The sequence below is a fragment of the Suricata suricatta genome, chromosome 17, assembly GCF_006229205.1.
Source record: "Suricata suricatta isolate VVHF042 chromosome 17, meerkat_22Aug2017_6uvM2_HiC, whole genome shotgun sequence".
NCBI lineage: Eukaryota > Metazoa > Chordata > Mammalia > Carnivora > Herpestidae > Suricata > Suricata suricatta.
The window spans coordinates 11,314,864-11,342,777 of record NC_043716.1 but is presented as its reverse complement, the minus strand read 5'-3'; the positions used below and the strand labels follow the sequence as shown (position 1 = coordinate 11,342,777).

The window sequence follows — 27,914 nt, the reverse complement described above, 5'->3', positions numbered from 1 at the left end:
TGGAGGAGGCCATCCAGGCCATTGTAACAGGTACTACAGACTGAAAGGCTCACAAAACCATGTAGTTTGTTTCTCACAGAGGCTGGAAGCCCGAGAGCTGGAGCCACATGACCAGGCTTCACGACAGGTGAGGCCTCTTCCAGATTGCATATATGTCCTCTCGGGGCAGAGAGCAGAGAGAGGACACAGGCTCTCTTCTGACCCTTAGAAGCCACCAACCCCATTTTAAGGGCCCACCCTCATGACCTCATCTAATCCTAAATCACTTTCCAAAGGCCCCAGGTCCTACTACCATCCTGTTGGGCAGTAAGTAGGGTTTCAACACAGGAATTTGGGGGAGAGGGGCAGACAGAAACGTTCCGTCCATAACAGAAGTCCTTCAGTGACTGGCCAGGCTCTGTCTTTCCACTGCAGCGGTCGTGGGCAGAGGGGGACACAGATGGACACAGGACACAGGTTAGGGTGGTGACAAGTGAACCTGAAAACGAGAGATCTCCATCACACAGGCACACTGAGCTGCAGGTGTTCCCGAGCGCCGTGCTGCCCCTCGTGAGCACCCCAGGGACGACTGGCCCGGGTCGGATGGGGGCAGGTGGCGTGCACAACATACAGGGGAAGACAACCCAGCCGGCCCGCTGGCCAGTCCAGGCTCCCTGCTCGCTTCAAGTGGGGCTTACGCCCCCTGTGGGACGTCTCAAAACAAAGCTAAATTGAAGTAATCTGTCCTCCAGCAATTTGTCAGAAAATAATATGGTTTGATGTGTGTGGGTTTAAATTCCAGCTCTACCACCTGCTAGCTGACTGTGAACACTTTATAACCTTCCTAAGTGGGGATTTTCTCATCTGTGGAATGGGGAGAATAATAACAGCTTTTTAGGGTTGTGGACACTCAACACGAACTCAGCGGGGCTGCATTTGCTGGTCTTCCCTCCCAGCCTCCTGTTTCACTGGGGAGTTCATCTTAGGCACTGAGGAGAGGGAAGGGACACTGGCGAGCGTGCCCTGCTCTCCTCGCCTGGGCCCTCTGAGCACAGCAAAGGCAGGCTTCTCCTTGAAGGGAAGCCCTTTCTGCTTTCAGACCCAGGAATGTCTGCTGGTTGAAAAGCCAAGGTTAACATTTTGGTAATATTATAACTAGATTTTTAAATATATGTTTTTCCACGTTATTTTTTAAAAGAAAATTTCAGAAACATTTTGAGAGTAGCGTTAACCATTAACAAGAACTTTGTGCATATCATTTGCTATTGTTTGGAGTTATCTCGTGCCCTGGTGATAGCCTTCACCTTGGGGTCCTGAAGGGTCCACGAGATGAGTGTCAGGTGGCTGCTGTGCTGGATGTGCACCCCTCTGTGACCGGCATGACTTGGGCTGCTGGCACACACCCCCTCCCTGGGTTCTGCATTCCCAGCCCAGCTAATGGGCACCTGTTCCCAGAGAACTCTGGCTTGTCCAGGTAGGTCTCTGCAAGAAGCTTCTTGAGGATTGTTTGGGCAGTGTAGAGGCAGCTGTCCCGTGCCCTTTGTTCTGGGCTTACCTCTGGAAAAGTAGCTAGATGCTGTTCCTCCTGCTTTTATCCCACCAAATCCTGTGCCTTCTGTGGCTTGACCTCACTTGTTCATCCCTTGTGTAACCACTCTGTCTGGCATGTGCCCCTGGAGTTGAAAGCATGGAACTCAAATTGAAGCAATGCATGTCCACAATGTGTGCACGGATGCCCACGAGTGGGAAAAACCCATGTGTGCCCGACAAGGTACAGCCTGTCCTGTCCATTTCTTCCTGCGAGCCTCCCCCTACTCTCTTCCCTGCCCATAGGTGTTCAGTGTGTTTCCTCCACCCCCGAGGTCTGGTCTCCCTCAAGACAGGGTGATGTGGCAAAGCGAATACCAGGTTGAGAGCCAGAGGCCTGGTCACTCCAGGCAGCTTCGGACTGAGTTACTTCTACTTCCTGCTTTGGTGAAAGTCTAGAGTCAAAAAATATTGGTATAAAGCTACAGAGGCCTTACTTGTTTCCTTCTCTGGTCCAGTCAGTTTCCTGTACGGAGGAACCGGTCACCGTCCCCGTCCCACCCTGCCCTCAGCCCAGCCAGCTCTGGAGCCCCGTGTTCACCATCCGCAGTGCTGGAGGGAAGCTCGGACTGGACATTTGTCTGACCCCAGGGCAGCAGTGGCTTTGCTGGTATCCAGCCACCTTGGCTGTTTTAGAAACAGTGCCCTCTATTTTTAGTAAACTGCCTCGTTGGGGGCCTTGTGGAGCTGAACCAGCTCACCTTGTGCTTTGATCCTTCTGTCTGGCCTTCTATTTTTACATGGAGAAAGTTGAAGTTCATGCCCCAACCAGAACAAATCTGTTTTTGCTGGAGACAGAGGCTCTCGCTATGGAAACCCTGCCCCTCCCATGGCCCCTTTTGTCTCATAAGTACTTTCCAGTAGGCTGTCGGCATTGATGCTGGTTCCTTCCTGATAGGACCCCTCATGGTTAACGAGCGTCTCCCCTCTCTTATCTGCTGTATCAGGACATCACGGGAGTGAAAAGAGTATTGAAAAAGATGGAAGCATAATTCTCTGCAGGAAAACAGATTGGTTTCAAATATGCTCTCCTTACATCCTGCCTCAGACAATGGCCCTTTGCACATGATTTCCCTGACTTCTGATGCCCTCATTTTATTTTAAGCTGGAATAATCAAATCTTTGAGTAAAGCTTTTTTGTTCCTTTTTAGCAACAGGACATCTCCTAGAACATGAGGTAGGGTGTTTTCCTGGGAACAATCAGCGTTTAATTTTTCCCCAGACAGAAGGAACGTTTTATGACTTTAGCAGCTACCGGGTTAATGTGTAGAATACATTCACAGCCTGAGGGAGGGCTCTCATCCTGCTACCCCAACACCATCTACAGTTGGGGGCCGACATTTCAGAGACGATTGAGGTCATCTAGTAAATGACCCCAGCATCTCGGCTCACCCCCAAATTTAGAAACACTGGTACTAAAATTAACCTAAGGAGTTTACTTAGTTTCAGGGGGGAGTGTGTGTGGTCCTGGGGATGGGTGCTGGACATGTGTAGTTGCGGGGACTGTTTAGGGCAAGGAGGACTCCGGGGGCAGCGAGGTGCAGCCATCTGGGCACTTCTGCCCGTGTGACCGATCCCGATTGCTCGCCAGACAGCCTTGTCTGCTGGCCGGCGCTGTGTGGGCACAGGGTTCTCAAGCAGGCCGGGGGCACCCTCCCCCCACCAGCTCGATTTCTTCCTAACTTGCGCAGCCCTCTCAGCTCCTCAGGGGTCTGAGCCGCCGCCTCTGCATGCTGACGCAGGGATCCTACCTACTTTGGATGGTTTTTGTAAGGAGTGAATGTGAAAAGAGCTCCGTGACCCAAACACAGCTTCCTTGCAGGGCACGCTGAGGTGCATATACTCTGTCATGGTGACGAGGAGCTGCCACTTCTTGAGCCAGAGTGTTATGGAAGGTTGAGGAAACAAGAATACATGTCAGCTGAAGCCTGTGGGCCAGTAGACCTGGCATACTGACTTGGGCGTCTCTGCCCTCTGACACTGTTCTGAGGGGCACTTACTAGAAATTGCCCTCTCGGGCCATTCCATTTGGTACCTTGCTTTTTGAGGGCCGCCCTGACCTACACTCTCCAATTAGACCCATTAGCTGAACACTCAGGGCCTTAACTTTTCTGGCAGAAAGGAGGCACCTGGCCATTTCCTCGATTTTTCGTTCATATGGTGATGTCCAAGCACCTACTGTGTTCCTGCTAGCGCGCTAGGAGATTGGAGGCACCCTTCCTCCTGACCAGGTGCTCTAGGACTTGCATGGACACCTGAGGAGGGGAGCATTTCCTGTGCACCCATGCACAGGTACCAGGTAAGGGACAGGGAGGAGAGCTGGAGGCAGCTGGTGGGGTTCCCAGGGCTGGGGGGCAGGTGTGAACTAGACCCTGGGAGCACAGCCAGTCCTCCAGAGAGGTAGGAGCTTCCAGAGTCATGGAGCAGAGTGAACGTACTGGCCTGCCAGGAGGAGCCTCGGGGTCATTTGGGGGGGGGGGCAAGGTGGAAATTCCTTTCTGCCCTTGCTGTCCACATCCCAGGCCTTCTGGGTTTAGCCAGGTGGGGAGTGTGAGAGTGCGGGGGTGTATGTGTATTTATGTGTGATTTTTACACCCTCTCTTCTCCTGACCCCCTTGTCCTGGAAGAGAACCTGGTTATACTTTTACAGAGGACCCTGTCTAAGGCCCCACTCGTGGGGAGTGGCCTGCTGAAACCTCAGGAATAGTAATGCGGTTAGATGGACAAGGCGTGGTCAGGATGGCAGGTGTGGTTGTTATAAAATCTCTGTGTGACAAACAACATTATTTTAGTTTCTCTTTGGCATGGCTGCATGAATTCTCGTAAATCGTGATATGTGGAGATATCAGAGAAGTGGAGGCCAGCAGGCCCAGAGCACTAGGAAGGAGGCTTGTGGGGGGCCACAGAGGGGCTGGTGAGCAGAGACCTTCCCCTCCAGGCCCCGGCACAGCAGCTTGCTGATTGTATAATTTCCAGCAAAACCACTTCCTGTTTGGTAACTCTTTTAGTGAGCCATCAGTCATATACCATGTATTTCATGCATTTAAAGCAAACAATTCAGTGGGTTTTAGTGTATTGACAGAATTGTGCAACCATCAACACAGCCAATTCCAGAATATTTTCATCATTCAGAGAGAAGGCGTGCACCCATCAGCAGTCGTTCCCCCGCCCCCCGCCGATTTCCTGCAGTGCTCCCGGCTCTAAGCAGCTTTCTGCTGTGTGGACATCCTGTAGAAGTAGGATCATACAACGTGTGGCCTCTTCATCTGCTGCTTTCACTCAGCACAGTGTTTACCTGTGTGTCGTTCATATCAGAATTTCATGGTTTCCTAAGGCCTAATAATATTCCGTGAGCTGGAATACCACACCATGTGTCCGTTCATCTGTCGGTGGGTGCCTGGGTGGTTCTCACTTTCTGGCTGTTGTGAACAATGCTGCCGTGAACACCCACATACACTTTCTGTTGAGGGCATTTGTGTTTGCAGTTTTTGTGGACCTTTATCTGGGAATGGAATGGTGGGGTCAGATGGTAACTCCGTGTTTAACCGTTTGAGGAACTGCCAAACTGTTTTCCACAGTGGCTGCACCATTTTACATTTTGACCAGCAATGTGTGAAGGGTCTGATTTCTCCATGCCTTCCCCAACACCTTTGTGCATCTTTTCCTTAAACTTAGCTAAGTAGGGATGAAGTGGTTTCATTGTGGTTTGCATTTCCTTGATGGCTGAGCCAGTTTTTTTTAACCTCTCTGAATGTGTTTTCTCCTGAGTACATTTTGGGGTGGTAATGAAGAATGTGTATTTTCTTTGTCACATAGTCTTCAAATAAACTTTTTTTCCTTCTTCTTTTTAGAGAGGGAGAGCAGAGGAGGGACAGAGAGAATCTCAAGCTGAACATGGGGCTTGATTCCACAACCCTGAGATCATGACCCAAGTCGAAATCAAGAGTCAGACGCTCAATCAGCTGAGCCACCTGGTGCCCCTGTTGTCAAATATTCAACGTGTGTCGCACGTTGTTCCTAAGTGCTCCATACATGTTAGCTCGTTGAACCCTTATGACAGCCTAATTTATGAATTAGGCACCTTTTTTATTTCCATGTAGTAGTGAGAAACTGAGAGAGCTTGAGTAACTTGCCTGAAGTCACACTGCTATGCCACCATTTGAAGAACGGTCTCACCCAGTGCCTGGCATTTCTTGGCATGTTAACAGCTGTTTCCTGGGTGAAATACACCAGGTGTGATCCTGCTTGGGCCACACGTCCGTGGGGTTTGCTCTCCTGAGCCTCTGGCTGGATAAGCTAGTTGATGGTGAGTTACCAGAACTTATCTACCGGTTCCTGATAGTTACTTCTGTATCGCCAGTGGCGGAGCTGTCCCGGGAAGGACGGGCACGAGTTGTTCTCTGCCCTTTGGGCAGTTGCAGGTTTCATCCTTCCTTCCTGCTAAACAGTCTAAGGCTGTAGTCAGGTCTGCTGGGAACCACTAAGGCAGAACTACTTCTCCATCCTTCCTTTGTCCCTGTCACCTCCCTCCCCTGGCTGTTGGCAGAGTATCACAGGGACAGAGGCCCAATTGTTTTCTTTCAGCTGTGTCTTCTCTTAGCTGCCCCCCACCCCCGGGCCCCAGGTCACCCCCCACGGCTCCGTGAGCAGGCCCTTACTGGGCCAGCCAGCTTGCTCCAGGGAGCCGCCCCCTCCATTCTGAATGTGCTCCCCCCACTTGCTTTCCATCTTTCCCCCAAAAGAAAGCTTGATGCCCAGCGGCCTGGGCCACCAGCTCTGTTCTTAAGCCCTCATTCTCTTATTTCTCTGAGACAGTCTGTTCTAGGGCACTTAGTAAGGTTTTATGTCTTGAGAGAAGCGTGTTCTCCCAGAGTTCTTACTGGTTTGGGGGGTGGTTGGCCTTGGGTGGTGCTGAGAGAGGCCTTACTGCTTTCAAGCACATCTTTGGGACAGTCCCAAATGTCCACCACGTGTGTTTTGTTTTTTTCCTATATTTCCTCCTGTATCAGTTTCCCCACTTAAGGCTTATATAAGCCTTACACACAGACCTAGAACTAGACTTCCGTTGTTCATCCTCAGCTGGACACTAATCTCATTCAGCGTAACATGAGACGGGCATCATTTTCCCCCAGGGTCGCCTGCCGCTGGGGCGCGACAGTGCCGTCAAACTGTTCCACCCGCAGGCTTCAGGCCAGCTCCCCCGTGGCCTCTGCTCCCGCTCCTCGGTCAGCTGTCTGCTGAGTCCCATGGTCGCCCGTCACTGTCTGTGGCGGATGTATTTTGGCAGGGTTGCTTTTGAGACTGCGTGGGAACCCTTGCACCCCACGCTGGTCTCACCAGGCAGGACTGCTCTCGCCCCCTGGGGCCCTCGGGACAAGAAGGCGCATCTCCAGGGCCACATGGCAGATTGCGCCTCCAAGCCACCGTCGTGGAGACAGGAGGGGCAGGGCGCTCCTTGGTGGTGGCAGTTCTGTTGGAGGCCCTGGCACGGGAGAGGCTGCCTCTGCCTGCCGGGAGTGCTGGGAGGCGGAGAGGCCTTCCAGCCCGGCGTTGTTCCTCTGGACACCATGCAGCTCTGCGGAAGGGGTGATGTCATGTGACCGGGTAGGGCCTTTTTCATACACCTGAGACTTTTTTTTTCCTTTTAAATTTATTTTTGAGAGACAGAGAGAGACAGCAGGGGAGGGGCAGAGAGAGAGGGAGATAAAGAATCTGAAGCAGGCTCCAGGCTCCAAGCTGTCAGCACAGAGCCCGACACAGGGCTCGAACCCACGAACTATGAGATCATGACCTGAGCTGAAGCCGGACGCTTAACCGACTGAGCCACCCAGGCGCCCCCACCTGAGTCTTTTAAATGATAGTTCCTGCACCATTTAGGCCATCTCCCACCCAAAGGGAGTTTTTTAAAAAACGTTTTATGGAAGTAATCGATATATACAGAGAAGCGTACGCATCACAAGGTACAGCTTGATGAATTCTCACAAACCAGGCATACCTATACAGCCAGCACCCGGATCAGAAAGTGCAGCACATTCAGGTGGGTGTGGGGACTCATCCAGGGTGAACGTCTGTGGGTGCCATCCGGGACCACTGTGTCACTTCAGCCCTGCTGACACGACAGAGGCACTCAGTGTTTATTAATAGTCTGTTGAAAGGCTCATGAGTGAAAGCAAATTTGATTCCCACACTGTGGGTCTTTCCCAACAAGCCTGTGGTAGTTTGTGGACATTTCTGCCTCTTGGCCCTTTGTGGTCAACTTGCAGAAGTGCCTCAGTCCAGGGGGCTTGATGGTAGGAGGTGGCAACGAGAATGCATAGAGCCTGCTGTGAGAAAGCTTGTGGTCTTAATAGAGTTGAGAGAAGTGGCTGTTCCTGAGAGAGAGGCTGTTTCTCCGAGAACACTTCTGGAGACCACTCTGCCAGGTACTCTGCCCACCCACAGGCCTCCCAGGGCCCAGACATGGCCCACCACAGGCTTCTGTTGGTCCAGAGTTGCGTCCTCCTGCGTGCTGTAGTGCCTCTGACCAGTTGAAGGCTCTGTCCAGGCAGTTGGGGGAGATTCAGGGTAGAGAGGTGGTTCATGGGGAGGCAGGTCAACCCCTGTCACGTGCAAGACCTCTGTTTATCTCAGAGGCTAGGTTTTCATTAGGGCTGAGGAGCATCGTGGAGAAAAAGACCCATGTATACATAACTCTGTAACTGACCGATCTGTAAGTTTTCTCAACCTCGGAAGAAGACATTGGAGTGGCAAATTATAAAGATGGCTCTTAAGACATCACCGTATCTGTGCAGAGCTCCAGGAGGTGGGAATTTCTGAGAGACTGGTTGGGAGGTGCCAGTAGGAAAGAAACAAGAGAGAGCATTCAAGGTCAGGACTTCTCTGTCAAATGCCGGCCTTCCTGTAATGCTTGCAGAGGATCTGTGGTCTTACTGAATCCTTTCACTGCAGTGGTGTCGTCGTTGGAAGCAGAAAATACGCTGAAGAGAAACTGATGTCAAGCTCCCTTCTCTGTGAAGGCTTTCGTCTTCCACACATTTCTTACTTCTTTGCTCCTGCCTCTCCTGCTTTTTAACCAGAAGGATGTCAGGTTATGTGCTCCAGGCTTCCTACCCCAAGAGGGAGGGTGCTGGTGCTTGTGAGTTTTCTCTGGGAATTAAGGGGAAGTGCGCAGGTCTTGGAAGAAGAAGGTCTTCTTCCAGGTGTCTCCACATCCTCCACGTGACAAGGGAACCCAGGCAAGGCAGGGCCCTGTTCAGATTGCTCCTGACTCCATGGTATTTGGGCCTGCAACCTGTCCTTAGAGGGATTTCAGGGCACTCAGTCCCTGGGCCAATTTCTTTCTCTAGGCTTCAACAGGTGCACCGAGTCCACTGCTGTTGTTGCCAGTAGATGCCTGGGTTTGACCATGGACAGGTCTCCTCTGCCTTTTGCCCTGAGGTCTATGGGAAACCTGGAGTCTGATGTCCCTGTGGGCGAAGGGAAGGGATGGAGGGCCATGGCTCTGTTCTAGTCTGTATTCAGGTGGAGTCAGTGTATAGGCCCCAAGCCCCAGTCATCCCTGAGGTTCTCTTGCCAGAGGCCTCTTTAGATCCCCGTCTTTTCCCCTGGTGTTCCCAAACCTGGACAGCTAAGGGAGCCCAGTGATTCCTGCTATATTGCAAACTCCAGTTTGTCTGTCTCTGGCATGTTTGGATTCTTTACGTAAACCTGAGAGTTTCTCCCCAAAGGAGAAGTCCTTTGGGCTTCCAGTTTATGTGGGTCGTGTTGAGCTGAGCCCTGCGACAGCCCCGGGGCTGTTTGCTGCTCAGGGTGAGCATCGTGGGTGATGGGAAGATGTGTGGACCTGTACACGTACACTGCCTGTGTGCTCTGCGGTTCTTGGCAGCGAGCTCCCCTGCACACACTGTGCCCCAGCCAGACGCCCGCCCTGAGCAGAAGCCAAAGGAGCCTGACCCAGAGCTCAAGGCAGGGGGCGGTGGAGGCTGGAGTCTGCTTCCTGAATTGTTGGTTATCCGGGGTACCTCCCCTGAGGCAAGGGCTTTCTTGGGCTTTGCCCCATCATCACACAGAAATGCTGTAGCCCTGGCCACCCCCCCCCCCCCCCACTTCTGTCATATCTCTTACAGGCGGTATGGTTGCCTGGCGTGGTCTCCATTTTCCCAAGGTTCTTACAGTATCACTGGAGGCAGAACTACCCTCTCCCTCCCACCCTTTCCCCTCAGGCTGCCCAAGGGTTGCATTTTCTTTACTAATTGTGGCTGGCAGGGTTTTTGAGGGTGCTACCTCGAGCACTGGGTGCTGGGAGACCTCTCCATTGGCATCTGCTTTCCCTCTGTACCTCGTCAGCCCCCACCTCCTCCCTCTTCGAGCAAGCTCTGTACAGCTGTGTTTTGTCTCTGCTCTCCCTCTCCGTCTTTGCTTTCATCAGGTCCTTTCTGGCTTAGCCAAAAGCTGTGAGTGACTTCATCCAGCTGGATGGCGGCCTGGGACAGCCAGCCGGCCCGGCGCAGAGCGTGCATGCTGCTCAGCTGCAGCGTCGGAGCAGGGTCTCCCCCTGAGACAGCTGTCCCAACTGTGGGTGGACAATCGAAGCACTGAGGGACTTTTTAAATAATTCTGACGCCCAGGCCCCACCCCAGAAAATTTAAATCTGAGTCTCTGGGCATGGAACCTCTATTTAAAAATCTTCCCAGGTGATTCCATTAGTCAGCAGAAGTGGAGAACCAACCATTGCTTTAAGCTCTAAAACCTTGTGCTTTAAGACTGTTTGACTTCTCTCTAGGCTCTCTGGTGAGGCTCTGGTCCGCTAGAGCCTCTTCTCCCTGCCTCCGACTGCAGTACAGGGGGTGAGTGGGCGGCTGCTGCAGACGGGGCTCGGTGGGTGTTCTGGCTCCCAGTGGCTGTGTCACTCTCAGTCCTGCTGTGGCAAACAGCAGCCTGCTTTCCCTAGACCCACCCGGGCAGGCCTTTAGGTAGGAAAGCAGGTAAACCGTGTGCAAGCGCAGCACCCTTTTCCTCCCAAGTGAAGGCACATTTGAAGGGTGGCAGCAGCCGAAGGCTGGGAGCTGGGATGTGGGAATCTCCATAAAAGGCAGCCATCGCTCCAGTCCTCCAGTTTGCCTGTGTGCCAGCCTCCGCTCCTCTCCAGAGCGGCTCCCTCCCACCTGCTCTGCTTTGCTGAGAGACGTCAACTCCCACAGGCCTGAAGGGCAGCTTTTGCCAGAGGGTGCCTTTTAGCCCCCCACCTCTCTCCCTTTTGTGTGTTCTCTCCCTTCTCCAGTCTTCTCCTTTCCCTCCTTATCTAACATGTCCTGGGAGAGAGGGCTCAACAACTCACACAGGAGGTCTAGCATCCTCATCTAGTGCCTGCCCTGCTCACCACTGAGCTCTAGGGTGTCTGGGGAGCTCTGGCAGGCTCATCTTCCCTGCGAGTTCACTGGGAGAGATTCGAGGCAGTGGTGTAGAAAGGAGGTGTGTACCTCTGGAAGTGAATGAAGTGTGCGAGACTGAAGGCAAGCAAGACAGCACATGAGCACCGTGCTCTGGTTGATAAGGTTATTCCCCACAGGGTCCTGGTTAACAGTTCTGAAACATGATGCATTTGTACCAGGATCAGGCAGTTAAGTCAATGGATGGCAGACAGTGGGATTGCTGTTTAAGCGGGTGGTTACAGGCAATCAAGGGGAGAGGCTAGAACGATCCATGGGTGCTGGATTGGAGTCTGAGATATCAGTATGTTTATTTTAATGGGGATACAGAAGAAGAGGCAGAAAGAGCAAGATGGGTAGATACAGGTAGATGGACATAGATGGGTTATATGCACCTGTATCCTTGCCGTCTGCTGAGAAGGCCGGGAGGCAGCAGCACCCCAGTAGCAATGAGCACACCTAACACGTGGATCTTGGTGTCTAAGTCCATTCTAGCCGATTCTAGGACTTGGGCAGGAATATCCAGGCTGAGCCTGGAGCACCAGGAAGTATTTCGAGAGTGGACATGTGTGCACACTGCCAGGATATGTCAGAGAGAGGAGCCAACTGAAAAAAAATACAGTGACTGAAGCTAGAAAAAAACACATAATTTGAGCAACAAACTACATAATGTAGGATTGGAGTATAGCCTGAAGAGTAAAATGAATATCCACAAATGTATATAAGTAAATGATTGAATAAAGAAATAAACAGATGAGGGAGAAGAAACAAAATCTCCCTGCAGAATTCCAACTAACGTGGTGGCGATGCCCCCGAGGGAGGTGGAGCTCACTCCCCGCTCCTTATGCGTGGGCTTATGCGTGGGCTGCGCACAGCGACTTCCCTCCTGAGACGGGAACTATGGACTGCAGAGTGCAGAGAGCCGGCGAACACAGCCTCCGCCGGGTGTGCGAGGTCAACATCAACAGCAATTAAGTCCTGTGCCCTCGATAGGACATGAAGGGGGCTTTACCTCTGTAGACTCCCTCCCCCAAACCCCTAACCCCAACCTAACTACGAGACAAATGTCAAATTCCAATTGAGAGATATTCTACAAAATACCCGGCCAGACTTCTCATGAACAAGGCACGTTTAAGAAACTGTCATGGCCAAGAGGAGCCTAAGGTGACATGACAGCTAAATGTCATGTGGGATGCTGGAACAGAAAAGGTATGTTAAAAAAACTAAGGAAATTTGAATTAAGTAGAGACTGTAGTTAATAATCAAAGATCACTATCAATTCATTAATTATAATAAATATACCACACTAGTGTAAGGTGTTAGTAAAAGGGTAAAATGGGGGAAGGGTATATGGGAATTCTGTTAGTTTCATATCTCTTCTGTAATATAAATCTATCCTGAAATAAAAATGTATTTAAAAAAAAATTTTTAAGTACCATAGAAACTTGGAGAAAGAGGGAATATAGACTGGGAAGCCAGGAAAAGCTGGGAAATGAGGTGCCAGTGGAGATGCTCTTGGCAGACCCCACTCCCTGACCAGGAAGCCCAGGCAGGTGTGCAGCCCTGGATGAGCAGGGCTGGGGTGGTGAGAGCCAAGTTGAAAGCAGGTGGGCTTGGGTCCTGATCCTAGCATCAGGGGGCTTTCCCCGTCATCACCCAGTGGTCCTGTGCACCCACCACCATGATTTTCTTATCAAGGAGCCTCTGTTTCCTGCCTCTTACAGCAGGAGGGCCCCGTGATGGCAAGGAATTGCGCTGAGGAATGAACGGCTGGGGGCCTGGAGTCCCTCTTGGGACTAGCTGTGCTCCAGTAACAAGGCTCTTTCACACTCTTGTCTGACTAAATGGAGGCAGCAGGACTGAAACGGGGGCTGAGGATGGACGCCTCCGTCAGTGGTTCCCTCAGCACTTGGGAGGGAGGGCTGGCAGCCTTTCCACTCCCCCCCCCCCCCCCCGCCCCGTCCCAGGCCGGGTGTGTGGTGTGAGGTCTGACCTGTGCTCCGGTCCCCTGCTGTTGGGCTTGCCCCTCGCCCCTTCCCCACACCTCATCGCTCACTCCTGCCAACCTGCCCTGAGCCCCTCCATCCCTGCTTCTTGTTTCATTTTCCACCCTGGCCCTTACCCATGGCCTAATATTGTATTTTACCCGCTGACTCTAGCCTGAGAGATAAGCCCCGTGAAGCCAGAAATTCTGTCAGTTTTGTTCAGTGCTGTGTTCCTGATACCTGAAGAGCGTGCCAGGCACATAGTAGGTGCTCCCTACATATTTACTAAGTGGATGGATGCTGTTGGTAGTAGCTGCTTTGGTTTGCTAAGTGGTTTTTTTCTATGTATCCACAGTAGAGATGATGCCAGCCTCAGATACGTGGGGACAAAATGTTCATTTACTGAAAGAGACTTGGTAAATGCCCTTCTTCATCTCTGCAGTTCCTGCCCCCAGAGTCTAGCCCGTGCTGTGGGGACCTTGTCGGACAGGTCTGATCCTGGTACCACAAGAAGCCTTTAAGACATTTGACATCTTTGTTCTCAGCAGCCTCGTACCTTGCTTCCCACAGGCTGTTTTCATACCTTTATTTTAGTGCCAGCCTCCATGTGGCAGGTGCCATGTCTTACTCATCACTGTTCCCAGGGCCTGGTGTCCAGTGCCTGTTTGTTGAATTAATAACTTTTGGAGACAGTGCCCTATTGTGTATCCCCTGGCCCCTTCAGTCTACTCCTCTAGGACTCAATTCAGGACCCTTGTCTCCACCACTTGTCACTCCTGTGAACCAGATTCTGTTTATTTCTGGCCTTTGTTGAGCCCTCACTTGTATGAGCCCCATTCTCAAGCCATCTCTGTGCTCCTTCCTCTGGAGGAAGATGGCCTCCTTGGAATGGGGCTGGGGCTGCCTGGAGAAGCGTTTTGGAGCAGCTGGGGACTGCAGGGGAGCAGGACAAGACAGAGCTACGGGGGCCATGTGCCAGCTGCCAGATCCTGCCTCGCCCCCACCCACAAGGGAGGAGTGGGGCATTTCTGTTGGTGGCACCAGCGCTAGTCTTTCTGCTTCCAGCTCACATGACTGTCCCCCTTTGCCTCCAGGAGGCTGCCTGGTGGCCCTGGGCTTCTTGGGCCTGGGTTCAGCTCTGCCCATCTGCCTGTGTGCCCCTGGGTCATCTGACCCCTCAGGGCCCTGCTTCGCTGCCTGCTGGGTATCTGAGGTCGCTGGCCTTCCACTCTAATGGACATGATCCTCTCCCAGAAGGAAGCTCTTCCTGTTGAAAAGTGACACAGACACATTGTTAACATCTCCTTTGTACCTGAGAGGAGAGCCGAGTTCAAGTCCTTTTCTTGATTGCCACCCTCCTTAGCCTGCCTCACCCCTCAGACTCTGTTCCACCCATGCTCCTGCTCTGTCCCCTTCCCTGCCTCACTCCTGCCCCAGCCAGACTGTCCTCTCAGCCAGCCCTTCGCGGTCTCCCAGAGGCCTTTCCAGTCCAAACAGGCTGCTGTCTCCCTGCCTCTACCGCTCCACTTGACTCTTGTCCTGCCTGCCTGACTCCCGTTACTGTGGCCTTAGCCTAGAAGGGTCTGCTTTCTATGAAGCAGGAAGATAGAAAAAAGGTAGCTGGAATATAGGCCAAGTATACACACACACACACACACACACACACACACACACAAACACACACACACACACACACAAACACACACACAAACACACACACACACAAACACACACACACACACACAAACAAACACAGAAAGAGAAAAGAAAAATTAGTTCTTTAGTTTAGCACCAGCTCTAGCCCTGAGCCATTGAGGCCCAATCCTAAGAGTCATCCTCGTCTGCTCTTTTTCCTTAGCCTCACAGGCTTCACATCCTTTTGGCTCTGCCTTCAATGTAACTCAAATCCAGCCACTCTTTGCCCCTGACACCATCAGGGTCTGGGCCACCGTTTCGTCTACTTGCCTCACTTATCTGCGGTCAGAGTCTTCTTGTGAGCTCTAGCCAGGCCGCCTCTGCTGGCACACGTCCGTAGTAGGTCACGTCCTCTGGGCCCGGCAGGCTGTGGCCACCTCGGACCCCCTTCATTCCAGCTCTCCAGCAGCCGTGCCCACCAGCTTCCTCGGGCTGGCCCCAGCCCGTCCCTGCCCCGCGGCCTCAGCACTCACTTCCTCCTGCGCTCGGCCTCTGTTGGCCTCCATGGGGGTCTCCCCACAAGTGTTCCCTAGCCCTGTACTTGCTTTGCTTTGCTTTGCTTCCAGTCTGGTCCTTCATTTCACTACCCCAAATGGGGTCATTCTTTGTTTTCTTTTTATTTACATTTATCACCATGAGAATGAAGTGAGCTTTACTAAGGGAGGCCTGTTGACCTGTTCCCACCACACCTTCCAGGAAGATCGTTCTTCTGCTGTCCCGGCCCACCTGTGCTGTGAAGTATGGATACCCTGGAGGAGAGTATTAATCTCGAGCAGGATTCTGGGATCCATACTTTGGGGGGAGAGGTGCTGCTCCTGCCCTCAAGGTGAGGATTGGAAATGGGGAGAGGTAGGCATAGGAAGCTGGAGAGTAGGAGGGTTGAGATTCGTGCCCACTGAGGCCTCTGTTCTGTACCCACTGGGGAGACTGCACGCTGGCCACTGTAGGCTGGGCTCAAGTTGGCCGGGCTGCGTCTCTGGACAAGGAGCGTGTTAGCAGAAACGACACGTTTCTTTCTGCTCGTCGCCCTGTTTCTGTTCCTACTGTTCATGTTGCTGTTATTCCCAGTGTGGGAATCCAAGTTGGCCTGGACAGGATGTGTGTTTGCGTGTGCGCGTGTGTCTTCAGATACGTACCACACAAAATGTACCAGCTTAACTGTGTTCAGTGTACAATTCAGTGGCATTAAGTACATTCACACTGTTGTGCAACCATCAGCGTCATCTGTCTCCAGAGCGTTTTTATCTTGCCAAACTTACATCCCATAGGAATTAAACACTAATATTTGTCCTTTTGTGTCTGGTGTGTTTCACTTACTGTAATGTTTTTAAAGGTCCATCTATGTTACAGCACGTATCAAAATTTCATTTCTTTTTGTGGCTGGATAATATTCCCGTGGAGGGGGGGCACATTTTGTTTATCTGTTTATCCATCAGTGGACACTTCGGTTGTTTCTCCCTTTTGCTATTATAAATAATGCTAAAATGAACATAAGCCTAGAAATATCTGTTCCAATACCTGCTTTTGGTTCTTTTGGGGATATATCTAAGAGTGGACTTGCTGGATGATAGGGTAATTCTGTGTTTAATTTTTTCAGGAACTGCCAAACTGTTTCCCACAGTGGCTGTACCATTTTATCTCCCCACTAGCAATGCACAAAGGTTTCTATTTCTCCTTATCCTTGCCAACACTTCTTTTCAGGTTTTTGGGGGGGTTTGTTTGTTTGTTTTTGTTAGAGCCATCCTGGTAGGTGTGAGGTGGTATCTCATTATGGTTTTAATTTGCTTTTCCTTAATGACTGATGTTGAGCATCTTTTCATGTGTTTATTGGCCATTTTTCTATCTTCTTTGAAGATCTGTCTATCCAAAATTTAGCTCATTTATTGTTTTTTTGCTGGTGAGTTGTAGTTCTTTATATATTCTGCACGTTGATCCTTTATCAGATATGTGATTTATAAGTATTTTTTTTTCCATTCTGTGGGTTGCCTTTTCACTCTTGTGATAGTGTCCTTCAATGCAAAAAAGTTTTTAATTTTGATGAAGTCTTGTTTCTTTCTCTAATTGCCTGTGCTTTTGGTGTCCTGTACAAATCATTGTCAAATCCGATGTTCAAAGCTGTTTGCCTTAGTCTTCTAGGAGTTTTTTGCTCTTCTCTTTTGGGTCTTCGATTCAGTTTGAGTTAATTGCCATATACGGTATTGTGGGACCTTGGTTCTTGTGGAGTCCTGCTATCATCCGGGGGGGGGGGGGGCGGGGCGGGTGAGGAGGATAAAAGATAGTCTTTTCTGTGTTCCCTGGCCCCGGGTCTTAGCAAGGTGAGCCTTGGCTGGGCGGTGACGGCTTCCCAAGGAAAGCTGAGAGTGCTGGCTGCTTGGTGGGAGCCTCAGCATCTTTGCTGCCCAGCCAGTGGCCCAGGCCTGCGGGCCAGTCCGGCACAGCAGGTGAGAGAAGGAACTTCCTGGCAATGGCAGCCGATGAAAAAAGTCCTTGTATTCTTTTCTCCCTTAAGAAAAGAAGTGTAGTCAACCCTGACAGTGCCCCACGAAGGCAATGAGTTTGGCTGGCTGACAGAGCCCTTAGTGGGTCATTTCTGCAGCACCCCACGGACTCCCTGAGGGTGCTGTACTGGGCTGAGCAGCTCCCAGGCTGCAGCCCCAGTGTGGCCACGGCTCTGGATGCAGCTCCTGTTGCTGCTTGGGATTAGCCAGGGGTCCCCCATTTGTGGCCCCCTTTCTGCTGAATCCACGGAAGCCCTGGGTGCCTCAGAAGGCCCACCCTGCCCTTGTGTGGGCCAGAGCCAAATCTTGAAGGGAACCTCCTAGGGACAGGGCCACCTGCTCACTGAGCATCATCTCTGGCAGAAGCCACCACCCGCTGGAGCCCTCAGCTGTGCACTCTGCCCAGATGCCTGTTGTCGGAGCCTGGTGGCCAGCACGTTAGCTCTCTGTGGCTGGTTGGCTCGCTGCTGCAGGAGACGTAATGTGCTGAGGTGGGTTAGGTGTTGGATAGCTGGGCTCTCGTGCTTGTGCCTGTCTGGGCCGTGACTTCCACGTCTGAAACACGTGACAGAGGGAAGGGCATCGGGTGCCTTCCAGGCCTGGGTTGGAGGCAGCAGACTGTGAGCGTTCTTCCTGCAGGGGCCTGAGTGGAGCAGCAGGATCTCTCAAAGAGTGGCCACATGCCGATTATTTCTGTCCCTGTGCATTGTCTTGTTTTATTTGTGAAAGTACAAGTCACTGCCTTTTAGAATGCTAACGGGATTGTATGACCATCACCACAATCTAATTTTAGAACATTCCTTCCCCCCTCCAAAGAAACCCCGTACCCCTTATCCATCATCCCCTAAACCTCCCCCAGGCCTTGGCAACCTCTGATCAACTTTCTGTCTCTATCAGTTTACTTGCTCTGGCCATTTCCTACAAATGGGATTATGCAGCATGGCCGCACCCACCTCTAGTGTTTCATCTTTATCATCTGCTGGCTTCAGGGGTGCTGGCTGCAGACCGGGGGTCCTCTGGTGGTCAGGTTCCCTTTCTGGGCCCTGCATCTCCTTGAGGCCAGCTCCTGCACTTCCTGCCCCCCCCCCCCCGCCCAGGTGGTGGAGGACTTGTTACCTTTGCACGTGGAGCATATGGCTACCCACTTAACAAAAATGAGATTGGGTAAGGTTGGGTGTTCCTATTTTATAAATAGATATTGAAGGGTGCCAAATGGCTCAGTCATTGGATGTCTGACTCTTGATTTAGGCTATCAAGGTCATGGGGTGGAGCCTGCTTGGGATTCTCTGTGTGTGTGTGTGTGTCTCTCTCACTCTGTCTCTCTCTCTCAAATAAAATAAACAATAAAATAATACTTATACATATTTATACATAGTATTTCTGTATAAATATTTATAAGTAGAATATTGTACATATTACAGAATATTTGTAGATAAAACAGTATTTATACAATGCATCTGCAATGTAAACTTAGAGGAGTTGGTTTTTCTTCATATATCGTTCAAATATAAGTGCTGAAGCTCATTTTGAATGGTGCCAGTGTACACATATAGAGGAAAATCAAATTAATTTTTTTTCAAATTAATTTTACTAAGATCTTCCTATCTATCGTGGAGAACAGATGGACAGACCCGAAAGTGGACTCAGAGCTACATGCAGGGCTCTTCCCTTCAGAGGGGAGGTGAGAGATGTGAGGCAGGCGTCTCTGGCAGGAGATGGCTATAAAGGAGGCCAGCCTATTCACTGGTGGGTCACTGAGGTCTGTGAGCATGGGCAGGATGTGAGGATGGGGCTCCTGAGGGCCTCAAACACGGGGCAGAGAGTGTGGGCTCGAAGCTGTGGGAGCAGCTAAGGCAGAAAATGGCCTGGCCACATTTATGCTCATGAAAGGTCATTCTTGGGCCAGTACTGGTGACCACAGGGAGACCATTATCTTTGAGGCCACCCTAGGCTGGATTCTAACTGTTGAACAGTGCTCAGGAGCTGAGTGCCATGCCTGGGGGAAGAGCACAGACCTTCCCGCTGAATGCCAGCTGCTCCAGCACGCCTCCCAGAGGCTCCCAGCGCCCAGACCCCATCTGGATCCGTGGGCAGTGGGAAAGGGGTGGATGCAACATGCACTTGTGGGCCGGCCAGTGCCTGGGAGCCTGTGGGAAGGAAGGCTAGGCCACAGTGCAGGTGAAGTGTCCGGTGCTCCAAAGAAGGACAGACACCCCGCCCCACACGTGGCCCCATTGCAGTGTGATGGGGACCCAGACTCTGATCTTTCCCGGGGCCTTGAGATACGGCCTGGGAGACACAGAGAATGAAAGGAAATTGCTCCTCTGCCCTTAGATAAACCCCTTGGTCTGGCCTGTCATTTTCTAAAGCCTGTTCTTAGCCATCTTAGGGCCAGACACTGGCCTCCAGTGTGGGCTTGAAGGCCTGGCTTTTCCTGCCCTCTCAGGGAGAAGATGGCCCATGGTGCCTAGAGTCCCCACCAATCCAGCCAGGCCAGTTCTCTTCGCCCTGCCGGCCTCTTCTCTGTCCCTGGGTAGGAGACAAATGTGCCCCGTGCTTTTCCTTGAGGCAGTCGCAGAAAATGTGTTGAATAAATTGTCTTCTCTCCACCACCCCCTTACTTGGTGGGGAGTGTGTGTGTGCACTGGGAAATAGCAAGAGAGGGAGCCTGGGTCGTGTGCTAGCCCTGAGCCCTCACTTCCTGTGAGCAATTCTGTGAGGTAAGGCATTTCTCTTATTGTGGTAAAATATACACAGCATAAACATGTACTGCTTCAACCACTTTAACGTGTACAGTTCAGTGGCATTTAGTGCATTTATAATGTGCAACCATCACCACTGTCTAGTTCCAGAGCTTTCTCATCATTCCAAATGAAAATCTCATACCCATTAAGCAGTCACTCCTCATTCTCCACTCCCCCATTCATCCCGACAGCCATTAATCTTCTTTCTGTCTCTATGAATTTGCCTATTCTGGATATTTCATCTAAACTCATTTATACAACATGTGTCCTTTTGGCTCCGGCTTCTTGCACTTAGCATAATGTTCAAGGTTCATGTGTGTTGAAGTATGTGTCAGTATTTCATTCTTCTTGTGGTTGAACACCATTCTGTTGTATGACTAGAATTGGTGGACATAGAGGCAGTTTCTACCTTTGGGCAATTGTGAATAGTGGTGCTATGAGCATTTGTGTACAGGTTTTCTTTGAACACCTCTTTTCAGTTCTTCGGGGTATAAACCTAGGAGCGGGATTGCTGGGTCATATGGCAACTCCATGGTTAACTTGTTTGCAGTAGCGGCTCCAGTTTACATTTGAAGTAAGGGGTATCGTTACTACCATAATGGAAACAAAGGCTTAAAATTGACAGCTTGCCCAAGGTGACTTATGTGGTGAGTGGCAGAGCTAGAATTCTGTACCAAAGGTGGTGCTCTTCTTGGCTGGTGCGTTCTAGAAACGTAAAGCCCAGAGGCTACATTAGGTCTCTGAGCCTTTGTGGGGAAGAGGGGGCTGGGATTGCAGTCATCTGGCTCCTCCTCTCCTGTAGCAGTGGCTCCACAGGTGACAGGCCCCCACTCCGTAGCCCCCTAGCCTGGCTGGCCTGGCCTCCTCCTACATGTAGGCAGACTTGCAGCAGTCAGGTTTCATGTTGGAGTCTGTAAAGGGCAGAGAGGGGTACAGAGTCCCAGCTCCCTTCAGAGGAGGCCATGTGAGGCCATGGAGACAGACGTGGCACCCAAAGACTTACAGCAGGACCACGGTGTGAAGGACGGTCGTGAGCTGTCGCGCAGACCACGAGGACTGTAGAATACATGGGAGGCTGGCCACACGCCTGGCCGGGGGACTTAGCTGGCTTCTTGCCGGGCAAGGAATGGGAAGAAAGAAGTTCTGTGTGGTGGGCACCTACTCCGGCCCCTCGTCCATCCCCACTGCCCTGAGGCCCTGGCCGAGGTTGGTGGAAGGCTTCTCTGAGCTGTCAGAGGGGTTAGGCGGGGGCTTTTGCTCACTCTAGTTCTGGGCAGGTTCATGGGTATGTCTTAAGACCCCTTTTCCATGGGTCTTGCCAGTTTCCTTTGAGAACTTGGACTTTGAGGATATTCCTGTAAAGAGGGCTGAGAGTCAGGTGGCCCATTCTACACCTGGATGGCATTTGGTGTCCCACCTCTTGAGAGAGGGACTCATGATGTGTTAAATTCAGGACTCTGAGCAGCTTGGCAGTTGCAGGAAGAGCCAAGAGACGGTCTCTGTGATCCTGACCAGCGCGTGTTCCTCTCAGCGCATGGGGGTCCGGGGGTGCCTGAGATGATCTGCAGTACTCAGCCAAGCTCCCCACGGGCCACCTTCCTTGCATAGGAAATTCAGATCTAACCTCCTTAATCCCAGAGAAAGGACATGCTCTCTCTCTTTGGAGTTGGCTTGAAGGCCTGACCAAGCCTCCAGTGTGGCTGCCCATGGCCTCTGTACTGGAGCTTGTGGGAGCCATTATTGTCACCTCTGGGAGGCGGGGGAGGGCGTGCCCCTGCATAGGCCCTCCCTGATCCTGCCTGCCAACAGGTTCTGCAGTAACCCTGGGCCCCCTTGTCTGGGTGACCCCAGACCCCTTTACCACTCTGAGCCCCAGCTTGCACATCTGGGTGTCAAGCCCTTCAGAGTGCCTTCCTCCTGTGGCTGTCATCAGGGTGAACCTGTTACTACTTATTCAGAGACCTGCCCAACCCAGGAAGACAATTAATATTATTCTTACCGCAGCGGCTCCTATTGAAAGGTGGTCTTCTTGTCCTTCCTGGAGCATATACTCCACCGCTGCTCTTGGCAGCGAGCAGACGTGCGGGCTGACCGCTGTCACCAGGTAGCACTGCTTTTCCTACTCCCGAAGTGGATCATGGGGAGTATGAGAGAACGTAATACGGAATGTAGTGCATGCGGTGAAAGGATTGTCCCATCATTTTTCATTCCGTGTGCGTGTGCCATACAGCTGTTCATCCCGCAGTGAAAGGCACTCTTCTCTGTCAGTCGTGGGCAGATTAGTTCGAAATACACGAACTGTTACAGGACCTGCAGTAGCCTGGGTTGAGTTCAGATTTTGTGAGCACTTCTTTGCCCTGGGGGAAAGCCTTTGTCCCTGTTTTCCCATCTGAATGGGGAGAGGGGGGCACATTGGAGTAGCCCATTCCATCCAAGTCTTGCCTGGTTCTGTAAGCACAGCTGCCTAGAAGGAAGGGGTACTGTGATAGCTCTGAATGGCCCTTCCTGTATGTCTGTCCTACTTTCCTCTTCCTTCCCTTCGGCTCTTAGAAACTTACCTTCCCAAACTTCTAGATCTAGCAAGAAGTGGAGGAGGCCTGTTCTCCGTAAGTGCATGGGATGGGGATGGGGGTCTCCAGGTGGTAAGGCTGCTGTGGCAGGATCTCCCAAAGCAAGCCTCTGGCAGGTGCCCGGCTGCAGTGGGCAGAGGCTCCCTTTTGTGGGCCAGGGGGCAAATGACAGAAGGGCTGGGCTCTCAGCAGGGTGTGGTCACATCCCTAGAGAGAGGCCCTTGTCTTGGCCGTCCTGCTTAGTCACTTTATGCTTACATGGTCTTTGGCCTTGGGATCAGTTAACACTGATGCAGCTCTACCACCTTAGCTGATGTGTGTGGAGGCCAGAAGAGGACTGGAGCTCCCAGGTGGCAGAGAGCATCTGGTGACTTTGCTGGCTGAGGACTTAACCAATAACCTGGCAACAGAGCAGAGTTGGATGGCTTGTGGACAGCCATCTCTTCTTTGAAATTGAGCAAAACTACTAGGTGCCACTCAGCCTTGTAGCAGCCTGGATTCTGATCTCTGGAAGTGTGGAATGAGCAGGGAGCTCATCAGATGGAGCTGGCCTCTCTGCTGATGGTGCTGGGGCAAGGGGTTCCCTCTGGCTGGATGTGGACTGCAGCCTAGATATCTGCTCTTGCTTGCTTTCTTTAAAAAAATTTTTTTTAACGTTTATTTTTGAGAGAGAGGGAGACAGACACAGGGTGAGTGGAGGAACGGCAGAGAGCGAGACACACACACAGAATCTGAAGCAGGCTGCAGGCTCTGAGCCATCAGCACAGAGCCCAACATGGGGCTCGACCTCACAAACTGAGAAGTCGGACACTAAACCGACTGAGCCATCCAGGTGCCCCTCTGCCCTTGCTTTCTAAGCACAAGGCCTAGTTGAGCCAGGAGAACAGGTTGTCAAGGGTCTTTTCTCTCTGTCAGCTCTGAGAATGAAGAAGGGTGTGGCCTCCTCCTGCCCTGAGGTGGGGACGGCCACACCAGGCCTGAGAGCTCTCCGGAGACCCTTGGTTGAACCAGTCCATGGTTCCAGTACAGACTAGTTCTGAAGGAGCAGATGGGGATGGCAGTATTGGGGTTGGCAGCCCCGGGCGTGGCATTCGGTGAGCCCCCGGGAAAGTGAATACCTTCATAGCAGGTCGCCCTGGTGCTGGTGAGGCTTCTCCCCAGGTGGCACTGTGGAGACTCAGGAAGAACTATTTTCACAGCACCTGTGAGTAGGAACCTGGATCACTTTTCAGTTCTCCCTTTTCTGACCGCAGTTGACTCTGCTCCCTTTTTCCACATGTCTAATAGGGTTAGATAATGCCTGCCTCATAAGTAATATCTAAGGAGGCATGGAAGGGGTTGTAATTATGAGATCCTGACACACAGATAGTAAATAAGCATTCATTTCCTTTGGCCACAGCTTGTTATGTCTTTGCCTTTTATTGACACTCTGAAAGCCCTTCTGGAAGGAGGTAGAGACCTCATTTTGCACACACACACAAAAACTGAGGCACAAAGAAGTTGTAGGAACTCTTACGGTACAGCTGGTGACAAGGTCCCATGACCGCATTTGCCGTCAGGGCTAGCTGGGAAATCTTGCTGGTGACTGGTGGCTACGTGTCCAGCAAACACAATTAGTGTGCCAGAGGGGATGGTGAACAGTTTCGTGACCCTGAACCCTGAAACATTAGTCTCTAAAGGTAAGCCCACTCAGTGATACAGTGAGAAGAAAGTATTAGAATTTCTGTTGGTGTGTTTTTATCGTCCCCATTTAATTTACCTGTGCGTTACGTATGTTATAGTGTATAAGGTATTGGTGCAAGGGCACAGATAGATAACTACGTCCCTGCATCCCAGGTGGGCATGCACTGCCACCTGGTGACACCCATGAGTCCAAGTGTTGGGGTAGGCATCGAGGACAAAGGAAGAAAAGTGACCCTAGAGAAGCCCCTCTGCTGTCCCCTGTCCCCTCTGTGGCCCTGCTCAGGGCCCTTATCCTTACAGTAGTCCATAGCATCAGTGCCCTTGCTTCAGGCACAAGGACCCACCTCAGAGAATCCCTGAGCCTTGTCAGTGCCAAGGGGGAGCATGTGCTTTGGCATGCGGGAGGCTAAGCTAAGAGATCAGAAGTTACCACCCTTAGTTTGCCCAAAGAGGGTTCAGATGGGGCAGTGGCATGATGCCAGAGGAGACCTGGGATTAGAAATTGCAGAGTGGAGGGGCACCTTGGTGGCTCAGTCTGTTGGGCGTCCAACTTTGGCTCAGGTCATGATCTCACGCCCGGGTTCGGGCCCCATGTCAGGCTTTGTGCTGGCAGCTCTGAGCCTGGAGCCTGTTTCAGATTCTGTGTTGTCTCCCTCTCTCTCTGCCCCTCCCCTGCTCACGCTCTGTCTCTCTCTCTCTATCAAATGTTAAAAATTAAAAAAAGAAAAATTCTGGAGTGGAGGGGCTGGAATTGGAGTGAGGAGGTTGGGAAGCCTGGGAGGACCATGCGGGCAGTTGGAGGGTGTGGGAGCAGTACTCACTGGGGGTGGGGACAGGGACTAGATGCTTGTGGGCCTCCCCAGCCAGAAGACAAATTGGGGAGCAATCCCAGGCTACCAGCCTTGCTCGCTACTCCAGAAGGACCTCCCCCAGATTGGTTGCTTGCAGGATAAGCCACCAGGCTCCCTTTCCTAGTTCAGAGACTCTCCAGAAGGCCCCAGGAGAGATGCTCCAAGGCAGCTTCACTGACAGACCCCACTAGGCTTACTATGGGTGTGCCTCCTCTCAGAAGTGGGCCTCCGGCTTCTCTCTGTTCTCGCCTGAAGTCAGCGGCCCGAGAGCGGTCAGAGCCTGTGAGCTCACAGCTACTCTCCTGCCCTGCTGCCTGCATTCTGAGCTGAGCGTAAGGAAGGATGGGCTGAGCCCAGAGGCGGCCTGAGGAAAGGTTTCTTGGAGCTGGGAAGCTCGCTCCTTCCTCTCCCCCCACCGTGGACCAGAAAGCCAGCAGCCATATTGGGTGATGTCGCTGGAACTCAGCGCCCCGCCCCCCCTGCAGTTAGACACCAGAGAATAAGGAGAGCGGTGGCAGTGTGTCAGAAATGTTGGTGGGTTGGCCTGGAAGGTACCAGGAAGCTCATATGCGCTCGAGCTGGAAGAGTCTAGGAGTTTCCTCCTTCCTTTTATTTGACAGATTAAGATTTTCCAGTAGTGAGGTTAGCTGGTCTAAACTTGGCGTCCACGCCAGACCCAGCATCCTGACCTTCAGACCAGGCCCCTTCCCTGTGCCCTGGCAATAGGGAGCTAGCAGCTGGGCAGGGCTAGGACCCACCCTTAGCTCTGGGAGGGAGACCCCTGATAAGGCAGCCAGGCAGCCATTGCTCTCTTCTTGCTGCTTCTTTAGGGACCCAGCCAAGGAAGTGCCAAGTCCTAGGTTGGGGAGGGGGGTGGGGAGCTCCACAGGGAAGCTGGCGGCTGCCCTGGAAGTGGGGGCAGCCACCCCACACCAACTGGGGTCCTGGCCAGGGCTTCCCTCCTCATGAGAGCCGCCAGAAAGGGGGTTAAGGTAGTGCCTTGCCTGACTCCAGGCCAGGAGCTCTTTGCCCTTGGCTTGGTGACAGCCACAGCACCTCGTTTCCCTCCCAAGAGCACCTTCCTGTTTGAGGGGAAAGTGAAAGGCCAGAGGACGCAGGGCTAACAGATCCTCTTTAGGAAGGTCTTCCCCACCAACTCTCACCCCAGTAGGAATTTAAAGCCTTCTTTGCCTGTTTTTGGTGTTCTGTCCTCAATTTCAGTATCTAACAGTATCACAAAGGGAAAAAAATAGGTTATTTGTTATTCTGGTGCTGGCCAGGCAGCCTTATAGCAACTCCTCATGGGTGCTCCTGGGGGGTGGCGGTGCTCGAATGGGCTTGGCCTGCCTTAAAACATTTATGACGTGTGTGGCTCCAGCCTGCCAGCCCCCCAGCCTGCCTTCCAGGATGTGGCTTCTCTCTGGCCCCCTCCTTGCCTCTAAAAATAACCTTGCTATTTTGGAACCACCTCCTCTGGAGCCTTTTCTCACTGCTCTCTTGGATCAGTAACCCCTGTGAGACCTGGCTCTTGGCCGCCTCTGTCCTCCCAGCTGTCCTCGCAGAGCTGTCCCCTTCCTGTCTCTCGCCCTTCCCCCAGTACCAGCTGGGATATTGTTCTCCAGCTAGACAGGAATGTCCAGCTGGCTGTCCTTCGAGTAGAACAGACCTGTCACCTCTTCTCCCTGGGGATGGGTAGGGAGGAAGTGGGGCCGTGGTGCCTCTGTGGTGTTTGGGGATCCACACAGCCACGAGAGGTTCGGGTGCCTGTCCAAGTGACAGAGCTGAGAGGGCCTGGGGCTACAGGGACAGTCCGTGCTGCCTTACCCAGACCCATGAGAGCCGGCCTCTGAGCGGCCCCCTGCCCCATCTTCTTCCTGCAGCCCACAACCCTGCCTCAGGGCACCATCAACATGAACCAGTGCACAGATGTGGTGGATGGGGAGGCCCGGACAGGCCAGAAGTTCTCCCTGTGCATTCTGACGCCTGACAAGGAGCATTTCATCCGGGCAGAGACCAAGGAGATCATCAGCGGGTGAGTCTGCCCCACACATTTCGGGAGGAGGCGCCTGCCCCCCAGCGGGTTCTCGGACCAGTTTCCTTTGGCACAGATTGCGCAGTATCCCCATCCCTTTCTTTATCAAACGTGTTCCCGTTTCTGAGTCCCCTCTTTCTCTTCAGAGCACTACTGTGTGCCTGGTCACCACGCCAGAAACTGGCCTCACCCTCCACCCGCCTTTGCGTCATCCCCATGTCCACATACTCGCCAAGGCTGTCTCTTCATGTCTTGTGTACTTGGGCGCCTCCCTCTGCTGGCACTGCCCGGTTCCAGGGCTGCCTCGTCTTCTTTAGGCCTGTCACTGGTCTCCCCACCTCCATTCTCACACCTCCCCCACCTGTGTCAGTCGACCAGCAGGGGCTCAGTCCCCAGAGCTCATCTGACTTTGCCTCTCTCCTCCCGAAAACCCCATCACTTGGTGGGCAAGTCCAAGTTCCTTGGCTGGCCCTGAAGGGGACCCTTCGCAGCCCTCCATCCTCTCCTCCACCACCCTGTGTCCCTCAGCACTGAGCTGCTTGTCACCACATATGGCCCTGCTGCCCACTAGTTCTGTGCGTTCACTGCCACCCTGCCTTCAGTCTGGAATGATCCCTCCATCCTTCAGTCTGGGAGAGTCAGCTAGAGTGTGCACTCTTCCAGGAAGCCTTCCCCCTGAGGCACCTGGCGCCATCAGCTGGCTCTTACAAGAGACGCAGATTGTCTGTGTGCACATGTGGCTTCCTTAGCTACCAGCAGGTCCCTGAGGGGGGAGGCTGTGCCTTGCTCGCCATCCCTGGTGCCTGTGCACAGCCGTCACTCCAGTGCTGCCACATACACTGGCTTCTTTGTCCAGGTAGGA

The 27,914-nt window shown here is 52.4% G+C and overlaps 1 protein-coding gene across 7 annotated transcripts in view; it reads left to right on the top strand.

Moving 5' to 3' along the window:
* The window catches only part of MPRIP (myosin phosphatase Rho interacting protein), a 153,173-nt gene that overhangs the window by 55,655 nt on the left and 69,604 nt on the right, over positions 1-27,914 (top strand). For all 7 annotated transcript variants that reach the window (XM_029928058.1, XM_029928059.1, XM_029928056.1 and 4 more), the window contains exon 4: positions 26,901-27,052. In XM_029928058.1, coding sequence (XP_029783918.1) covers positions 26,901-27,052 — 152 coding nt within the window. The remainder of the gene's footprint in view (positions 1-26,900; positions 27,053-27,914) is intronic.